Source organism: Mobula birostris, chromosome 26 (genome assembly GCF_030028105.1).
Source record: "Mobula birostris isolate sMobBir1 chromosome 26, sMobBir1.hap1, whole genome shotgun sequence".
NCBI classification, from domain to species: Eukaryota; Metazoa; Chordata; class Chondrichthyes; order Myliobatiformes; family Myliobatidae; genus Mobula; species Mobula birostris.
In genome coordinates, this window is record NC_092395.1 from 34,739,955 (window position 1) to 34,759,687 (window position 19,733).

Here is a 19,733-nt window from a genome sequence, read left to right on the forward strand (position 1 = left end):
AGCAGTGGATAGAATACAGTGCAGGGAAGTGTGGAGTTACGCACTCTGGTAGGAAGAAGAAAGATGTAGACTTCTAAATGCAGAAAAAGTTCAGAAGTTGGAGTTACAAAGGGACTTCAGAGTCCTAGTATAGGATTTCTTCAAGGTTAACCTGCAGGTTGAGTTGGTAGTAAAGAAGGCAAGTGCAATGGTCAGGATGCATTTGTTATATCTGTGAACAATTTTAGGCCCCGTACCTAAGGAAGGATGTGAATCTCCTGGAGAGGATCCAGAAGAAGTTCCCAGGAACAAGAGTGATCTCAGGAAAGAAAGGCTTGATATATCAGTGTTTAATGTCTCCAGGCTTGTACTTGACAGAGTTCAGAAGGATGAACGGGTATCTCATTGAAACCAACCGGATACTGAAAGACCTGGATAGAGTGGGCGTGAAGAGGATGTTTCCATCTGAAGGAGAGTATAGGATCTGAGAGCACAGCCTCAGAATAAAGGAGCAGCCCTTTAAAACTGAGATGAAGAGGAATTTCTTCAGCTGGAGGGTACTGGATCTGAGGAATGCTTTGCCACAGAAAGTACTTAGGGCAGAGTTTGTCAGGTTTCTGATTGAGAAGGGAGTTAAGGGTTATAGGGGGTGAGGTGGGAGAATGGGTGACTCAATGAATTGAATGGCCTAACTCTGTTCCTATATTTTATGAGCATGCTGTGTTACTGGAGATCAAATAAGATTGTTTCCTTTTTGCTGAGGAAGTGTAGGGGGGAGGAATTGGCAACACTCAGGTAGAAAGCCTGCATTAGACAATGCAGGTTTGACAATTCCTTTCCTCCCACAGATGCTGCTCAACCCACTAATTTCCTCCAGCAGATTGTTTTGTTCTGCAGCCCAGTATCTGCAGTTTGAGTCTGCTCTCCCCTTTCTCTTCTGCCACTAATTGCTAATATTTAAAAATAAACAATTTCCTCAATAACTTAGGTCTACATCCTAACACATTCCTTTTCTCAAAGTCAGTCAATACAAATTTATGATCAAAGTACATATACGGTATCATATACTACCATGAGATTCATATTTTTGTAAGCACGTAAGGGAAAAGTATAATGGAATTTATGAAACTATGCATAAACAAAGACTGCTATAAATAACCAACGTGTAAAAGAAGACAAATTGTACAAATAAAAAAAAGTTATAGCAGAGTTTTTGAAAATGAATCTGTAAATCGTAGCATCAGCTCGGAGTTGTAGTGACTAAAGTTATTCACATCGGTTCTGGATCCTTTGAAATATGCTACTTGGAATATGTAATGTTATCTCAAATTTCCAGCTATGATGAAGGGACTCTTTTTCTTCTATTAAAGTCGCCTGACCTGAATGTTCTTGGCACGCTCTGGTTTTATTTCGGGTTTGCAATAATCTGCAGCTTTTGACTCTAATTCACCAGTATCGGCCCGAAATCTCGCAAAAGATTCGGATTTCCCAGGTGGGTGAGAACGGGGGCGGGGGGAAACACCAAGAACAAGTGCTACTTGCTGATTGGCTGCCAAGGCGGCCGGCCGCCGCGGTTGCGCAGTTGCGACGGTCCTGGTTGCTGACGGCACCCGTCGCTGCGATGGCGGGAGAGGGGCTCAGGTGCGCGCTGTTGATCGTTATTTTCGTCGGCGCGCTCGGCTTGAGCTGCACCGAACGTTCGCACACGGGGGAGTTCGACGTCAGGCCCGGAGGCCTGGTGCACTCGCACAGTGAGACACTGGTAAGCGATCGCCGGCGGGGTTGAGGGACGGGGGAGGGGGAGCTTTGGGAAGAGTCTGCCTTTGGAAGCGAACAGATAGCCAGGTGAGAGCGAGATAACGGGCTGACGGTGGAACACTCGGGGAGAGATTCTCAGGTTAGGACGGGGAAGAGCCGCCACGTCAGCCATGTCCAGGCGATGGAGTCGAGTGAAGGCGTTCGGTATCAACAGGAGAGAGCTGTCAACCGGTAAACCACCTCTCAGGCGTCTCTTTCACTGCATACCTCTACCTTTGGGAAAGCATTGCGGCTTCAGCACTGCTCAGACCGGGCACTTAACGCGGAACACCGAGAAAAACCGAGGGAGACAGGTCGTAATTCATCAGTTCCCATGCAGAGTGCGGGCTGCGCTTCTACGCATGCGCAGTTTCAGCAACTCGACTTCCTGTGCAACCATCCTCTATCTACTCGGTTCTTGCAAACCTCCGAACTGCTTCCAATGCAATATATCTTTCCTTGCGAAGGAAAGACATAAATCACGGACGTGATCTCACCATTGACATATTTATCTGAAACATACCCTCCCTGCAGGTTTGTACTCAATTTCCCTAAGTGATGACATTACCAGTTCCTCTGATAACTTGTACAGGTTTCCCCCGCCATCCGAAGGTAGAGCGTTCCTATGAAACGGTTCGTAAGCCGGAATGTCGTAAAGCGAAGAAGCAATTACCATTTATTTATATGGGAAAAATTTGTGAGCGTTCGCAGACCCAGAAATAACCTACCAAATCATGCCAAATAACACATAAAACCTAAAATAACAGTAACATATATTAAAAGCAGGAATGATATGATGAATACACAGCCTATGTAAAGTAGAAATACTTTTCCATAATCATTGCTGAACTGTTCCCCGTAGTGAAAATCTCACGCAAGCGCTGTTGGCAAAAACACTCTCTCCAGTAATCTTTAAGCAATGAAGCTGCCAAATCATACTAAATAACATGTAAAAATACACAGCCTATATAAAATAGAAATAATGTATGTACAGTGTACTATCACTTACCGGAATTGGGACAGCGCCGAGCACACTGATGATGGTGTGTTAGGCTGAGTTGTCGGAGGTTGGGGCGGTGCAGTGGCCCCCACCCTCCGGGCAGCGACCTGATACTGATCCGCGAAGCATGCAGTGGTACAATCGGTAATCGCCTCTGATCTGGGCCGACATTTACGTGTCGGGCGGCACCTAATTAAATTAGCTTGTTTATTTTGGCTTTTTTTCTTAAAGATGTGCTGGGTGCGTTCCGGCCACCGCTGCATTCTCCGCGGATCGGTATCTGTCCGCGGCCCGGGAGTTGGGGTGGTGGGACACTGGGGTGTCATCTGATTCCATCAGGGCAGGCAGGTCATCTTCTCCTATGTCTGCCTGCCTCGATATCGAAGGTCGAGGTTCGTCGTCTGCTGTGGCTGATGTGGAAAGCTTGCTTGACTGCTTAACCTTGCGCATTTTTAGATCATACAGTTCTTTGTAAGCACTCAACCCATCCTGCAAATATGCCTTAAACCGACGTACCCTTTCAAAATTAAAGTCGTACTTTATCATTGCAGCGAAAATCTCATGCAGTTGCTTCACGTTCAGTTCCTGGACGTCGGTTTTGAATGTTATCCTTTCCTCTTCCAATTGCATCAGCTCTTCATCTATCAGTTCTTGGTCATGGGATGCCAAAACCTCTTCAACATCATCTTCGTCAACTTCCACAAGCCAAGCTCACTCACTTTGTCCTTACTTTGTTCACCACGATCGAAATGCTTAATTATGTCTAATTTTACGCTAAGTGTAACACCCTTACAAGCTCTTTCAGGCTTTTCCGATACCTTAGAACTCATCTTGCTAACGGCTGCTCACAGGCACGTGTTTAAGAAATGCCGGCTAGAATGCAGTTCCGAATCCGGGGAGAGTGGCTCCTCGGCGCGCGCTGCCTTTTTTTTTGTAACAGTGAAATCACCTTCTGTTAGTGAAAACAGGGAACTAATGTAGGTCTTTCGTAACAGTGAGGTTTTGTACAGTGAACGTTTGATCAACCTTGTGTAAATCATCCTATATCTTATAATAACGTAGGAAGCCGACCTACAGTGGAGCATTTCCCTTCATCCTTGTAATTCTTTTTTCTTACATGGTTATCAGTTCCATCAAGGATTCATTTTGCTGTTGACAATTGTCATTGGTCTTTAAATAAGGTGTAAAATAGAACAGCCAATTAATCTACTTGCATGTCTTTGGTAAAAGAGTGGAAACGAGTGCACCTAGTGATAACCTGTGCAGTCACAGACCATGTGCAAACTGCCTAAGATCAGGATCAAGCATAGAAGAAAGACCGCGTATTTTCTTTGTCCTTATCTTGATCTCTTTCAGCCTTGTTATGTCCACTTCACAACTTAATCTATCATGTATGATCATCAAATTTAGAACTGTCTTCACTGCCTTCATTAATGTAAAGTGTAAAAAGTTGAGGCCCTGGCACCGATCCCTGTGGCACACCACTTGTTATATCTTATCAATCAGATAAGGATCCATTTATGCCACCTTTCCTCCTTTTACTGATCATATCTTCTGTCTCTATATGTCATACCAATATGTTATTTCCTTACACCACAAGGTGCTATTTCTGTAATAACTTTAGCAAATACTTTTGATAATCTGTATATAGTGTATTCATGCTCTCTATTTTAACCCCAGCACATGTTTCTTCAAAGTACTGCACTTCCAACCCTTTCAACTTTTTAGTTTGCTGAAAAGTTTTTTTTTGGATATTTTGTCTACTGGGCCTGAAATTGCAAAGTTTTTCATTTTGCCTTTACCTACATTTTTATAGTAATATTAAAGTTATATTAAGTTAAATTAGTATCAGGAGGACCATATATTATAGACTTAAAGAATCAGATAATTCATGACACAGGAGGAAGATAGTTGTTCTGTCATGTTTGTGCTGATTCAAATAGCTTGACTTAATCCTGTCTTTTGGTACTGGATTTGTAGCTTTGCAACCTTGCACATCATATAACTGTTACTCTACAATGTGGGTTTCTGCCTTTTGTGAACTTTTTAATGTAAATCCACATACTAAAGAAGCAACAAAAATGCAATAGTTTTGTGATAGTTTTCCGCTTCTTCTTTCTTTGTGTTTTGTTTATATTTCCAGATAACTTAATGTAACTAACATTAGCAGCAGGGCCTGGGTCCAAGAATGCAGAACGATCCAAAGTTTAGCAGATTTAAGTGCTGGGCCAGGTTGAATAGGTCAGGGTGGTGGGGCAGAGGTGAGGTTTGGGCCAGTGTTCAGCTTGCTACTCTGTGAGGTTTACTTGTCTCTGCACTGAACTGAGACTGGCCTGCAACAAATGGGCTTCTGAATTGACTGCAGTGATGACTGCACTTCCAACACTTTCAACTTTTGAATTTGCTGAAAAGTTAATTTGAATATTTTGTTTACTGAGCCTGAAATTACAAAGTTCATGGCTGTGGACTTCTGTGAGCTTCAGTTCTGAATGTTGTTTGCACAGTTTTATTTCTCTGCGCATAGGGTGTTTGATGTTCTTTCAGAATGTGTTTCAGGCAACCGTAAAACAAAGAAACCTGAATCTTAAAAGTTGTAGATAGTATACATTAATAAATTTACTTTGAATAATTTGCAAGTATTATATTCATTAGAGCAGGCAAGATTAAACTGTATTTTCATGAAGATAAATTTGCAAAGCTATATTCACTATTCAGTAACTTGATATGAACCAAGGCCAAAAGAATAAGAAATAAAGCATTTTCTTGAATCTATTATTATAAAATAGTGGAAGAATTAGAATCCATAACCTACAAATGAAAGTAGATACATATTTGAGAAAGACCCATTCATGCCTCATAAATGAATTCAGCTGGGAGAAGAGTTGCATTATAATCATCTATAGTGTAAGCTTCATTAAGTCAGGTTGAATTAGATGTAATTTGGATTCCCCTGTCATTGCAAGTGCTTCAGTATTGACTTTTGCATTCATGTACTGGATTCCATTATTGAGGCCTGGAATGATTTCTCTTCCCTTTGTTTTTTGACTGCTACTGTTCACACTGGATGTTCAGGACTTTGGAGTTTTGATTTGTTGGTTCTGAGATTGCTTAATGTTGATGATATATTGCTTCTGCTTGTTGTCCTCATCAAGTTGACATCTTCGTTTGTGTGGAACTTTTCCAGAAGTTCATTCCTTTGATTCTGTATAAAAGCAGGGTTAGTCCTGCATATTGTTGAAACTAGAGTAAGCAATTCACGACACGTTCACTGTTGTGGATGTATCTCTGCTGCTTTTCATGGATGTTCAGTTTTGAACTACTGAATCTATATTGAATCACTCTTGCTGGCAGTGCTGCATAATATATTGGAAGGTCTATATTGGTCACTAACACTGATACATGTGGTAAATAGGCAAAAAATCTTTTTGTGTCTTGCTCCAGATTCCAGTATATGCAGTGTCTTTTGTCTCCAGTAGTTTAAGTATGTCTTACCATAGAATTAGATTGCTCCTCATCTGTTCCAGACAGAATCTGGAATCAGTATTCTTTGGTCTGATGTGCTACTGAACTGTTAGGTCATAACATTGAAGTTTTGCAACAATCCCTCAAAAGAGGGAAAGTAATGTAGTTCCAGTGTTAGTTTTGAGGATTTGTAGGACTATTTCCTTCTTGCTGTGCTATTGTGTCACCACTTCTGCTGGTTTGTCCTCTCTTTGAGGGAAAATACTTGAGGATGTTCTTGGAGGAATGGCTGAAAGGTATTTTGAATGTAATTATGCAAGGCTGTTGTTTTTGATTAAACTATGGAATAGCTTTCCTCACTTTGGCATATATTTGTGTTAGATATTAGTGAGGTGGTCTTAGATTGGATGTGCCTTTGTCTGATCAGCTGTCTAATTTGGTCTGTCAATTTTACTTGATAGTATGATTGGTAAAGACAAGGAATGGCAGGCATGGTTGTTCCCTGTGGAGATTGGCTGCAGAGGTTTCCCACCCAAATCAGCATGGCGGTTGTTGTCAGATCTGGGCCTGGATGAAAGGAGCAAAAAACAAGCAGCTTGTAGGTTGGGGGAAGAGGCAGAACGAGCCTCTTGTTGGATTTGGAGTAGGCGAGAGGAGGGAAGCTGGAAGCCAGGAGCAGATGGGCAGTGATTTGGCCATCACTGCTGGCCCCCCAACTGGAGAGTGTTGTGGTTGAGGGTCTAAACACTCGGTGAAGGTTGGGAACCACCTGATGACATCTGCTCCTGGCTGAAGGCTACGGTTACCTTATAAGGTAACTGGAGAATGCACCCTAACAGGTGTATGTAACAAGTATGTAACAAGAACTTTGTGGCATGAAAGACTAATTATGAGCTAACTAAGAGTAAAATGCTGTATCAGCAAGATTTAGTTAGGATAGTAAATAAACTCCTTTACAAAATGGAACATGTAAATCGGATGCTTTTTTAAAGGCAAACTCTTCGTTTCACTGTTCCATTAGTGATTCCGGTTTTATAGTTCAGTTTAGATAGTTAACTATTTTTTAAATGCTCCTGCTGATATGCTGGAATTTAAACTAGGGTGAAAAAGGATTTTTTGTACTTTTAAAATTAATTGCACAATAAAAAAGCTAATTGGATATTAATCACTCTTAATTGCACTGTTAAGCAATAATAGTGCACCACTGCCATTAGTTCAATGGAAAATGCTTTTCATTTAAATCCTCTATTATAATTTCTCATTTACAACCTCTCTTATAATTTCTTATGGTGCTCAAATCCCTCTGGGTTTGCTTTTAGCATAATCACCTTCAATGTTCTGTTTTCAGTGTTCTTCACTCCTGTTCACTCCATTTCCTATTAGTGACTGTGCCTCTAATTCTTTGATAACTTAATTAGATTCACAACTAATTAGGGGATAGGTTTGTCAGGATGGCTTGCTGCATGAAGAGATCAATCCAGAAAAGCAAGCTTGGGTGGGTATGATTTTGGCTTTGACTTTCCTTTACTCTCTAACTGCTGTTGCTGTTGCACTAAGCTGAAATGAATTGTAGTCAGTTCATGAAGGACAGAATGAGTGTAAACTAGATCATACCAATGTACAAGCAGACATGCAGGAGATTTGCCTCTAGCCTGATCTTGCACAAAACCAATATTTGCAAAGCAGGTAGTCAATCAGCCAAGCTCAGCCCTTTAATGAAAGCAGGCAATTCAATCTGGAGTGTGAAGCTTTCTCTCGTCCCATTCTCTCGCAGAGCAGCAGTGCTTATGCGCTCCTGGCGGCCAGTCAGGAGGAGGGATGATGCAGTGTTAGGTAGTAGTGTGGGCTGCAGCTGTTGAGTTGATAAAGAAGGTATCCTGCAGGATGAACTGCTGGTCGACAGAAGTGATTAGAGATGGAGGTTGGCGGGAAAGAGGAATGGAGTGGAAAGAGTAAGAAAAGAAAACAGAGGTATGAGATGTCAAACTCTGAGGAGTCGGGACAATCAAAATAGGATAGCAAAACAACGGAAAGAAGATGAGATTAAAGCAATTATAAAACTGAGCGAAGGCAGGGCGCCTTTTGGTGAATGAAACCAGATTCATTTGACTAAGATAATCAACAAACTTATGGGCAAAGTCAAAAGAGCAAAGGTTGTACGAAATGGATTGCTATTAGTGATTTGTCGGGATAGTGTTCAGCAAGGCAAAGTGATAAGATTAAATAAAATAGATGGCAAGAAAGTACAGTGCTCAATACCCAACAATAGAAAGTGGACTAGAGTTATTTCGGGGATACCAACAAAAGTTACTATGGATGAGATTAAACAACATAAAAGGAGTAAAAATTATTGAGGCCAAACGTTTGAAAGTTACAAGAAACGGAAAAAGTGTGGTAGTTTATTGGTTATTAATTTTGATGAAGAGAGATTGCTGACTAAAGTTTATTTAGGGTATATGTGTTATGAGGTCAGAATATATGTACCACCACCTTTAAGATGCTTTAATTGTCAGAAATTCGGACATATTGCAGCGGTCTGCAGAGGGAAACAGATGTGGGAGATGCGCTGGAGAACATGAATATGGGAAATTTTAGGCGGGAGCTAGGCTGAAATGCTGCAATTGTGGCGAGGAACACAGTGCAGCTTATCGAGGATGCATTAATAGCAAGAAAGAAGCTGAGATACAATATGTAAAAGTAACTCAAGGGATCAATTACGCAGATGCAGTGAAAGCATTCGCTGAAAAGGACAAGGCTATCAAGCAAACAAATACAGGGAATAATAAACTGGTGAACTGTGAGGGTTGTAATATGATAAATAAGGATACACTAATAATGAGTAGAAAGGATTTCGTACTAATTTATGGTAGATGCAATTAACTGTTCAGCTCAAACAGACAAAAGAACCAAAAGAATTAAAGTTATAGTCAAGTCTGCAGAAAAATATCTTGGTATTACAGGGCTTAGGTGGGAAGCAGTCAAAAAAGTGCTGAATGGAGGATCAAACAGTTCACAGGCAGGAGAGGCGGGATATTAATGGCTGTGTGTGTGTGTATATATATATATATATATATATATATATATATATTACAATGGAATGCAAGGAGTCTTATCAGAAATGGTCAAGAATTTATGAAATATGTATCAGACCTTAAGGAAAATCTCAGATTTTATGTATACAAGAAATATGGTTGAAGCCCAGGGTAAATGTGCAGAACTCTAACAACAAATAGAAGTACTCAATAAGAGCAACTATGAGTTGGAAAAGAGATTGAATGAAACAGTACTGCATTTAAAGGAGACAGTTTCTGAAAAAGATGCTTGTTGTCAGAAATTCAGTGACATGGAAAACAGATTAAAAAATGGAGGAACTTATTCCAAAGTTACAAAAGGAAAAAGGAATTTGTTGCAAAGTGAATTATCTACATTCAGATTATAAAATGAAAACATGGAAACAAATGAGGAAGAACTTCAAGATCTCAGTAAATAACTACAGGCTTTGATTCAAGAAAAGGAAAACTTGGAAATAGCAGATAGACTTGGAAAACAGCAATTTTTAAATATTAAGCATGCAATAATTAATATTCTCAAACAGGCTTTTAGTTTTGCAAATGATTCAGATGAAATTAATGTAATTGAGGCAATGTAGTTACTTGGGAACCAGGTGACAAAATATGGGAAGGAAAACAATCTGTGGCATTGCTATCTAATGAGCACATACAGCATTTGCAAGCAGAATTATAATTAATTATACATCCTGCGAAGGGCAGTAATACGCCTAGATGCGTCTACTCTGCCGGAAATAGAAGAAGAAGAATCTGGAGTGTGTGCTTTGAGATGTCTGGCCCTTGCTGCTTCATTCCCACCCTCAGGATTTTGCTGCTTAGGAGATCACAGTGTGAAGATTCAGTTAAATGTTGCCTACAGAAAGGATAATAAGTCAAGAGTATTAATACTTAAGTATTTTTAATGCTATTAATACTGGATAAGTAGTTTGTGTCAGTCTTCAGTGGAAGACACTAGCGGTATGCTAGAAATTCAAGAATGTCAGAGGCAGAAGGGACTGTTGTTGCTAAGGAGAAGGTGCTTAGGAAGCGGAATGGTCTGAAGATAGATAAGTCACCTGGACCAGGGGTGCTGAGAGAGGTAGCTGAAGAGATTGTGGAGACATTAGTATGACCTTTCAAAAATCACTAGATTCTGGAAGAGTCCTGGAGAATTGGATAATTGCAAAGAAGGGAAGGAAGCAGAGAAAAAGAAATTATAGATCAGTTTGCCTGACCTCAGTGGTTGGGAAGATGTTGGAGTGGATTATTAAGGATGAGGTTTTGGGGTACTTGGAAGTGCACAATAAGGTAGGCCAAAATCAGCGGAACTATTTCCTGACATATCTATTGGAGTTCTCTGAGGAAATAACAGGCACGATTGACAAAGGAGAGTCAGTGGATGTTATTTACTTTGATTTTCAGAAGGCTTGTGATAATGTGCCACACATGAGGCTGCTTAATAAGATAAGAGCCCATGTTATTATAGGAAAGACACTAGCATGGACAGAAGATTGGCTGACTGGCAGGAAGCAAAGTGTGGGAATAAAGAGGGCCTAATATGATTGGCTGCCGATGTCTAGTGGTGTTATGCCGGGGTCGATATTGGGATCGCTTCTTTTTAACAATTTGGGTGACATAATTGATGGTTTTGTGGGCAAGTTTACAGAGGTAGGTGGAGGAGGGGCAGGCTATGTTGAGGGAAGCAGGGAGTCTGCAGAAGGACTTGGACAGATTGGGAGAATTGGCAAAGAAATACGGATAGAATATAGTGTAGGAAGGTATATGGTTATGCACTTTGGTAGAAGGAATAAATGTGTAAACTAATTTCTAAAGGGGGAGAAAATGTTTTTAAAAAATTAGAGGTGCAAAGGGACTTGGGAGTCCTTGTGCGGGATCTCCTAAAGGTTAACTTGCAGATTGAGTTGGTGGTAAGGAATTCAAATGCAATGTTAGTGTTCATTTCGAAAGGACTGTAATATAAGAGCACGGATGTGATACTGAGACTTTATATGGCATTGGTCAGACCACACTTGGAGTATTGTGAGCAGGTTTGGGCCCCTTTCTAAGAAAAGATGTGCTGGCATTGGAGAGGGTCCAGAGGAGGTTCATGAGAATGATTCCTGGAATGAAAGGGTTAATGTGTGAGGAGTTCTGGGCCTGTACTCGCAGGAGTTTAGGAAAGTGGGGGGGGGGGGAGGTCTCATTGAAACTTATCAAATATTGAAAGGCCTAGACATTGTCGATGTGGAGATGAAGGCAGAGATTGGTGAATCTGGAATTCATTGCCACAGATAGCTGTGGAGGCCATGTCACAGTATATTTAAAGCAGAGGTTGATAGGTTCTTAATTAGTAAGAGCTTCAAAGGTAATGGGGAGAAAGCAGGATAATGGGGTTGAGAGGGGATAGTAAATCAACCATGAAAGAATGGCAGAGCAGACTCAATAGGCTGAGCGACAGAATTCTGCTCCTTTGTCTTATGGTCTTATATTGGTTGGCAGATGTGAGTTAAATCTGTCATTAGGTCATTAGTTCTGGCCTCTGGATTATTGATTCACATAATCACTATGCACTGTGTAAATATCATAAATTATTTGTAATCTGAATGAAAATTGTAAACCACTATAGATGTACAATTTGTTAAAACGTTAAAATGTTCACCCTTTTTTTCCCCATTTAGGGTGACCATTCATGCATATTTACATATGCATCTCAAGGCGGAACCAATGAGGTTAGTGATAAACATGTGAGATCTTAATTATACCTAATTTGAAATTAATTAGTGCTTATATTGGGAGCAGGCTCCTGAAAATGTTGAAGCAAACAACACAAAGTATTTTGTTCTAATTTCTGCCTTATCACTTAAAGTTGATTTAGTATTATGTCTAAACATTTTTGAGCCTCTGACTAGTAGCTTTCAGTAGTTTGTGTTTTTAAGGAGCTACAGGTAGAACAAAGGGAATGGATGCCAGGGTAGTGGTGTGCTCCTCTTGCATCAAGTGGGAAGTCAGGGAGATCTCCAGTGTCCTTGATGACCATACCTGCAAGAAGTGCATTTGGTTGAAGCTCCTTACAGACTATGTTAGGGAGCTGAAGCTTGATGACTATCATCATTGAGAGACTGAGGGGTTGATACACAGTTACAGAGTAGCATTCACACCTAGTAGGGGGCAGGTAACTGGGTAACCATCAGGAGAGCAAAAGGGAATAGGCAGTCAAAGCAAGGTGCCACTGGGGGTGTACCGCCCCGATAAGAAGTATATCGTTTTCGATAGTGATATGGGGACGATCTACCGGGGAGAATCACAGTGGTCAGGTCTCAAGCACTTGAGTCTGACTTTTTGGCTCAGAAGAGAAGATGGTGGAGAAGGGGTAGGGGTTTCTTTGATTAGGGGAGCAGACAGGAGGCTTTGTGGGTGAGAACTAGACTCTCAGATGGTGTTTTGCCTCCAAAGTGCCTGGTCTGATGTTTCAGATCTAGTCTGTATTTGCTCTTTTTAAGGACGAAGGTGAACAGCCAGAAGTCATGGTGCATGTTGATACCAGTGACAGGGGCAAGAAAAGTGACAAGGTTTAGCTGAGTTAGTTCAATGAGTTGTTAAAAGACAAGTCCTCCAGGGTGGTCATCTCTGGATTGCTATGTGCTAGTGAGGCAAGTGATAGGAAGATGATTGTCTGTTTAACATGTGGCTAAGGAGATGGTACAGGAGGGAAGGCTTCAGGTTTTTGGATTATCGAGCTCCCTTCCGGGGCAGGTCAGACCTCTACAATGGGACAGTTTGCACCTGAACTGGAAGAGGACCAATATCCTTGATAGTGCTGTTTAGAGGGGTTTAAATTAGGAGTTGAAGGGGAGCAGGGTACCAGAGTGGCAAGACAGCAAGTGAAGTGGCTTTGGAGGAAGTAGATGTTAAGGCTAGAAGCAAAGATGGAAGCTGAAAAGTTGAACATGGTGGGACTAATGTTTGGAGTTGTGTCTATTTCAGTGCAACAACTATTGTAGGTAAGGCAGATGATCTTAGAGCATGGTTCCTTATGTGGAATTATGATGTTGCAGCCATTAGTGAGACTTTGTTGCAGGAGGGGCTGGACTGGCAACTTAATGTTCTAGAGTTCCATTGTTTTAGATGTGATATACTTTATTGTCGCTAAACAATTGATACTAGAGCATACAATCATCACAGCGATATTTGATTCTGCTCTTCATGCTCCATGGAGTCCAAATCGATAGTAAATATTAAAAATTTAAATTATAAATCATAAATAGAAAATAGAAAAGGGAAAGTAAGGTAGTGCAAAAAAACCGAGAGGCAGGTCCAGATATTTGGAGGGTATGGCCCAGATCCGGGTCATATATAGAGGGGAGGGGTGGCATTATTCTTCAGGGAAAATATTACAGCGTGCTTAGAGAGGACATTCTGGTGTGTTTGCCAACCAAGGTAACTTGGGTGGGACAGAGGATTTAAAATGGATGAGCATGTTGATGAGACTATATTATTGACCTCGCAATAGTCAGCATGATTTAGAGGAGTAAATTTATGGAGAGATAGCAGACAGTTGTGGGAAATATAAAGTTGTGATAGATGATTTTTATTTTCCATATATTGACTGGGACTCCCATACTGAAAAAGGACTGGATGGGTTCAAGTTAGTTAGGTGTCCGGGAAAGTTTCCTTAATATGTAAAGGTCCGAAATGGAGTGCGATACTGGGTCTCCTGTTAGGGTGTGGTACACGGGAGGTGACAGAGGTGAGTGTAGGAAAACACTTTGGATCTAGTGATCATAATTCCATTAGTTTCAAGAAAAAAAAGGGTAGGACTGGTCCTCTGGTTAAGATTCTAAACTGGAGGAAGGCCAGTTTTGATGGCATCAAAACGGATCTGGCAGATGTTGATTGGAGTAGGTTGGTTACTGACAGACGTGTCTTTGGTAAGTGTGATGCTTTCAAAGGTGAAATGTTGAGAGGGAAGAATCTGAATGCTTTTATAAAAGGCAAGGCTAATAAGTTTAGGGAATTTTTGTTATTGAGGGATATTGAAGCCCTGGTAAAGGAAAAAGTAGGAGGTGCATTACCAGGTATAGACAGTTAGGATCAAATGAGGCACTTGAGTATAAGAAATGCAAGAGAACACGAGAAATCAGGAGGGCTAAAAGAAAGCATGAGGTTGCTCTGGGAGGCAAGCTGAAAGAGAATCCCAAGGGCTTCTATAGCTATATTAACAGCAAAAGGATAGCAAACAACAAAATTGATCCACTTGATCAGCTATACATGGAGCTGGAAGACATAGGGAAGATCTTAAATGAATTTTTTGCATCTGAAGTTGCATGGGAGACTTGAGCAGAATCTATAGATCTGAGGAAATAGAGTAGTGAGGTCATGGACCATATCCAGATTACAGATGAGATGCTTGCTGTCTTGAGGTGAATTAGGGTGGATAAATCTTCAGGGCTTGAGGAGGTGTCCCTTTGGACTTTGTGGGAGACTAGTCCAGATATTGCAGAGGCCCTGACAGAGAGATTTAAAAGGTCTTTAATTATGAGTGAGGTGCCAGAGGGCTGGAGGATAGCTACTATTGTTCTGTTGTCTAAGAGTAACCTGGGTGAGCCTGATGTCAGAAGTGGGTAAACTACTGGAAGGTATTCTGAGGGACGGTATATATATATATATATATATATATATATATAAGTATTGGATTGATAGCACCTGATTAAGGATAGTCAACATGGCTTTTGTGTGACAGGTCATGTCTAACCAATCTTAGAGTTTTTCAAGGAGGTGACCAAGGAGATTGATAAAAGGAAGGCAATGAGAGTTGTCTGTGTGGACCTTAGCAAGCTACAAAGTCCCGCATTAGAGGCTGGTTCAGAAGATTCAGTTGCTTGACATACAGGATGAAGTAAGTCAATTAGATTCAACATTGGCTTAGAGGGAGAGCCAGAGAGTGGCAGAAAATGGTTGGGCCTCTGACTGGAAGCCTATGACTAGTGGTGTGCTGCAGGGATCTGTGCTGGGTCTGTTTTTAATCATCTGTTTTAATGATTTTGATAATGTAAACTGGGTCAACAAATTTGTGGATGACATCAAGATTGGGTGCATAATGGACAGTGAGGAAGACTGTCAAGGTTTGCAAAATGATCTGGACTAGCTGGGAAAGTGGGCTGTAGTGCTCTATCAACACACATAAAAGTTGCTGGTGAACGCAGCAGGCCAGGCAGCATCTCTAGGAAGAGGCAACACACATACAAGTTGCTGGTGAATGCAGCAGGCCAGGCAACATCTCTAGGAAGAGGTGTAGTCAACGTTTCAGGCCGAGACCCTTTGTCAGGACTAACTGAAGGAAGAGTAAGTAAGGGATTTGAAAGTTGGAGGGGGAGGGGGAGATCCAAAATGATAGGAGAAGACAGGAGGGGGAGGGATGGAGCCAAGAGCTGGACAGGTGATAGGCAAAAGGGATACAAGAGGATCATGGGACAGGAGGTCCAGGAAGAAAGACGGTGGGGGGGGGGGGAACCCAGAGGATAGGCAAGGGGTATATTCAGAGGGACAGAGGGAGAAAAAGGAGAGTGAGAGAAAGAATGTGTGTATAAAAATAAGTAACAGATGGGGTACGAGGGGGAGCTGGGGCATTAGCAGAAGTTAGAGAAGTCAATGTTCATGCCATCAGGTTGGAGGCTAACCAGACTGAATATAAGGTGTTGTTCCTCCAACCTGAGTGGGGCTTCATCTTTACAGGAGAGGAGGCCATGGATAGACATGTCAGAATGGGAATGGGATGTGGAATTAAAATGTGTGGCCACTAGGAGATCCTGCTTTCTGTGGCAGACAGAGCGTAGGTGTTCAGCAAAGCGGTCTCCCAGTCTACGTCGGGTCTCGCCAATATATAAAAGCCCACATCGGGAGCACCGGACGCAGTATATCACCCCAGCCAACTCACAGGTGAAGTGTTGCCTCACCTGGAAGGACTGTTTGGGGCCCTGAATGGTGGTAAGGGAGGAAGTGTAAGGGCATGTGTAGCACTTGTTCCGTTTACACGGATAAGTGCCAGGAGGGAGATCAGTGGGGAGGGATGGGGAGCTGTATCTGGACTATTCCTCTTCTCACCCTGTCTCTTGCAAAAACGCCATCCCCTTCTCGCAATTCCTCCGTCTCCGCCGCATCTGCTCCCAGGATGAGGCTTTTCATTCTAGGACGAGGGAGATGTCTTCCTTTTTTAAAGAAGGGGGCTTCCCTTCCTCCACTATCAACTCTGCTCTTAAGCGCATCTCCCCCATTTCACGTACATCTGCTCTCACTACATCCTCCCGTCACCCCACTAGGAATAGGGTTCCCCTGGTCCTCACCTACCACCCCACCAGCCTCCGGGTCCAACATATTATTCTCCGTAACTTCCGCCACCTCCAACGGGATCCCATCACTAAGCACATCTTTCCCTCCCCCCCCCCCCCCCCCGCATTCCGCAGGGATCGCTCCCTACGCGACTCCCTTGTCCATTCGTCCTCCCCATCCCTCCCCACTGATCTCCCTCCTGGCACTTATCCGTGTAAGCGGAACAGGTGCTACACATGCCCTTACACTTCCTCCCTTACCACCATTCAGGGCCCCAGGCAGTCCTTCCAGGTGAGGCAACACTTCACCTGTGAGTCGGCTGGGGTGATATACTGCATCCGGTGCTCCCGATGTGGGCTTTTATATATTGGCGAGACCCGACACAGACTGGGAGACCGCTTTGCTGAACACCTATGCTCTGTCCGCCAGAGAAAGCAGGATCTCCCAGTGGCCACACATTTTAATTCCACATCCCATTCCCATTCCGACATGTCTATCCACGGCCTCCTCTACTGTAAAGATGAAGCCACACTCAGGTTGGAGGAACAACACCTTATATTCCGTCTGGGTAGCCTCCAACCTGATGGCATGAACATCGACTTCTCTAACTTCCGCTAATGCCCCACCTCCCCCTCGTACCCCATCTGTTACTAATTTTTATACACACATTCTTTCTCTCACTCTCCTTTTTCTCCCTCTGTCCCTCTGAATATACCCCTTGCCCATCCTCTGGGTCCCCCCCCCCCCTTGTCTTTCTTCCCGGACCTCCTGTCCCATGATCCTCTCGTATCCCTTTTGCCTATCACCTGTCCAGCTCTTGGCTCCATCCCTCCCCCTCCTGTCTTCTCCTATCATTTTGGATCTCCCCCTCCCCCTCCCCCTCCAACTTTCAAATCCCTTACTCACTCTTCCTTCAGTTAGTCCTGCCGAAGGGTCTCGGCCTGAAAAGTCAACTGCACCTCTTCCTGGAGATGCTGCCTGGCCTGCTGCGTTCACCAGCAACTTTGATGTGTGTTGCTTGAATTTCCAGCATCTGCAGAATTCCTGTTGTAGTGCTCTATGACTCTTTGGTATTCTGAAAATCTTGGATTGGGGAATTTTAAAATGAAATGGCTTAAAATTTCAGTATGAATGAATTTTGTCTCTTTTTCATGATTTTGGTGGATTCCACCTTTTCGTTTTTCAAAGATGATTTGAACAGCAGCTTTAAACTTCCAGGTCTTGTCTTTGCTGTGATTTCCGTAATTGAACTTATAAGGACATAAAATTAATGAAGGTTTAATGAAGCATAATTGGTTTCTCTTTACAGAGATGGCACATGAGTGTAGGTATCAGTGAAGACAATAAGTTATTTTCTTGCTCCGTCTGGCGGTAAGTAAATAAGGAAGTTTTTATGACACTACTTTAAGTGCAGAGCTGTTTCAGTCATTAGATCTAGGTAGCTGCTTAAACCCATGTAGAGTTCAACTAATCACTTACTGTACAAAAGTAAATCAACCATGCATAGAATTAACTAAAGAATTTCAGTTTTTGTTACTTTCCTGTGGCATCAGATTAACAAGGTAAAGAAAGAACTTTACATCACAAAGCTTTCCCAGAAGGGAGAAGGAAACTAATTTTCCTTATTGCAATATGTGTATTGGTAAGATTATGGATAAAGGTAACTGTATTTGTATAACGTTTCATTTCCACAGCAAGTAAATAGTAATGTGTGCACATTTTCAATAACTGATTAAGTGCACTGATGTGTACCCAGTAATTTTAGTATGCACTGAACAAGGCTGTACAAAATTGTGAAAAACTCTTTGAGTTTTACTTTAATGCTCAGTGGGGGGGAAGTCTGTGTAATTTTATGTTATCTTAAAACTGACTAGCAAAGAAAGATTCAGCAGGATGATTTTGTTTTGAATTAAGAATCAACCATCCTCTCAAATTGTTCCTACAACCTCCTGCATCACTAGTGAGTGGTTTCTGTTGATTGGTACTTCTGTCGATCCTCCATTTCCTCGCTTGCAGACCCCAGTCAGTTTGGATTGGCAACATCATCTCCTCCACAGATCTCCATTAGCACAGGTGCACCACAAGGCTGTGTGCTTAGCCCCCAGCTCTACTTGCTTTGTATTCATGGTTGTGTGGCTAAGCACAGCTCTAACACCATGTTCAAGTTTGCTTATGACACCACTGTCATAGGCTGAATCAAAGATGGTGATGAATCAAATGAAAATCTGGCTGAGTGGTGCCAGTTTCTTACTCAATGTCAGCAAGACCAAGGAGCTGATTATTGACTTCAGGAGAAGGAAACAAAGTTCATGAGCCAGTCCTCATTGGAGAATCAGAGCTGGATGGAGATGGTCAGCACCTTTAAGTTCCTAGGTGTTATTTCTGAGGACCTGTCCTGGGCCCAGCACTTAGTGTAAGTACAAGGAAAACATGGCAGTGCCCCTGCTTCCTTAGGAGTTTGTGAAGATTTGGCATGACATCTAAAACTTTGACAAACTTCTGTAGATGTATAGTGAAGAGTAAATTGACTGGCTGCTTCACAGCCTGGTATGGAAATATCAATGCCCTTGAACAGAAAAACCTTAAAAAAATAGTAGATATGGTATAGTCCATCACAGGTAAAGCCTTCCCCCATCATTGAGCACATCTACACGGCAGAGAACCCCACCACCTAGGACATGCTCTCTTTTTGGGCTGCCATCAGGAAGAAGGTGCAGAAGCCTCAGGATCACACCAGCAGGCTCAGGAACAGTTATTACTCCTCAACCATCAGACTCTTGAACCAAAAGGAATAACTTTACTTGTTCCGTCATTGAAATCTTCCCACAATCTATGGATTCACTTTCAAGGACTCCTCATCTCATGTTCTCAATATTTATTGCTTATTTTTTTATTATTATTTCTTTTCGTATTTTCAGTTTATTGTCTTTTGCATACTGGTTGAATGCCCAAGTTGGTGCAGTCTTTCATTGATTTTATTAAGGTAGTTATTCTATTATGGATTTATTGAGTATGCCCACAAGAAAATAATCCTCAGGGTTGTATATGGTGACACAGATGTACTTTGAACTTTATGTGGCTTAAAATGATGGTGAACCAGCAAATATTTGACATCACTAAAA

General features: G+C 42.0%; 1 protein-coding gene across 1 annotated transcript in view; it reads left to right on the forward strand.

The window, feature by feature from the left end:
- Positions 1 to 1,549: 1,549 nt before the first annotated feature.
- mydgf (myeloid-derived growth factor) overlaps positions 1,550 to 19,733 on the forward strand; it is a 34,726-nt gene continuing 16,542 nt past the window's right edge. The window contains exons 1-3 of the mRNA XM_072243806.1: positions 1,550 to 1,741; positions 11,964 to 12,014; positions 17,921 to 17,982. Of these exons, the coding sequence (XP_072099907.1) occupies positions 1,601 to 1,741; positions 11,964 to 12,014; positions 17,921 to 17,982 (254 nt within the window). The 5' untranslated portion in view covers positions 1,550 to 1,600. The remainder of the gene's footprint in view (positions 1,742 to 11,963; positions 12,015 to 17,920; positions 17,983 to 19,733) is intronic.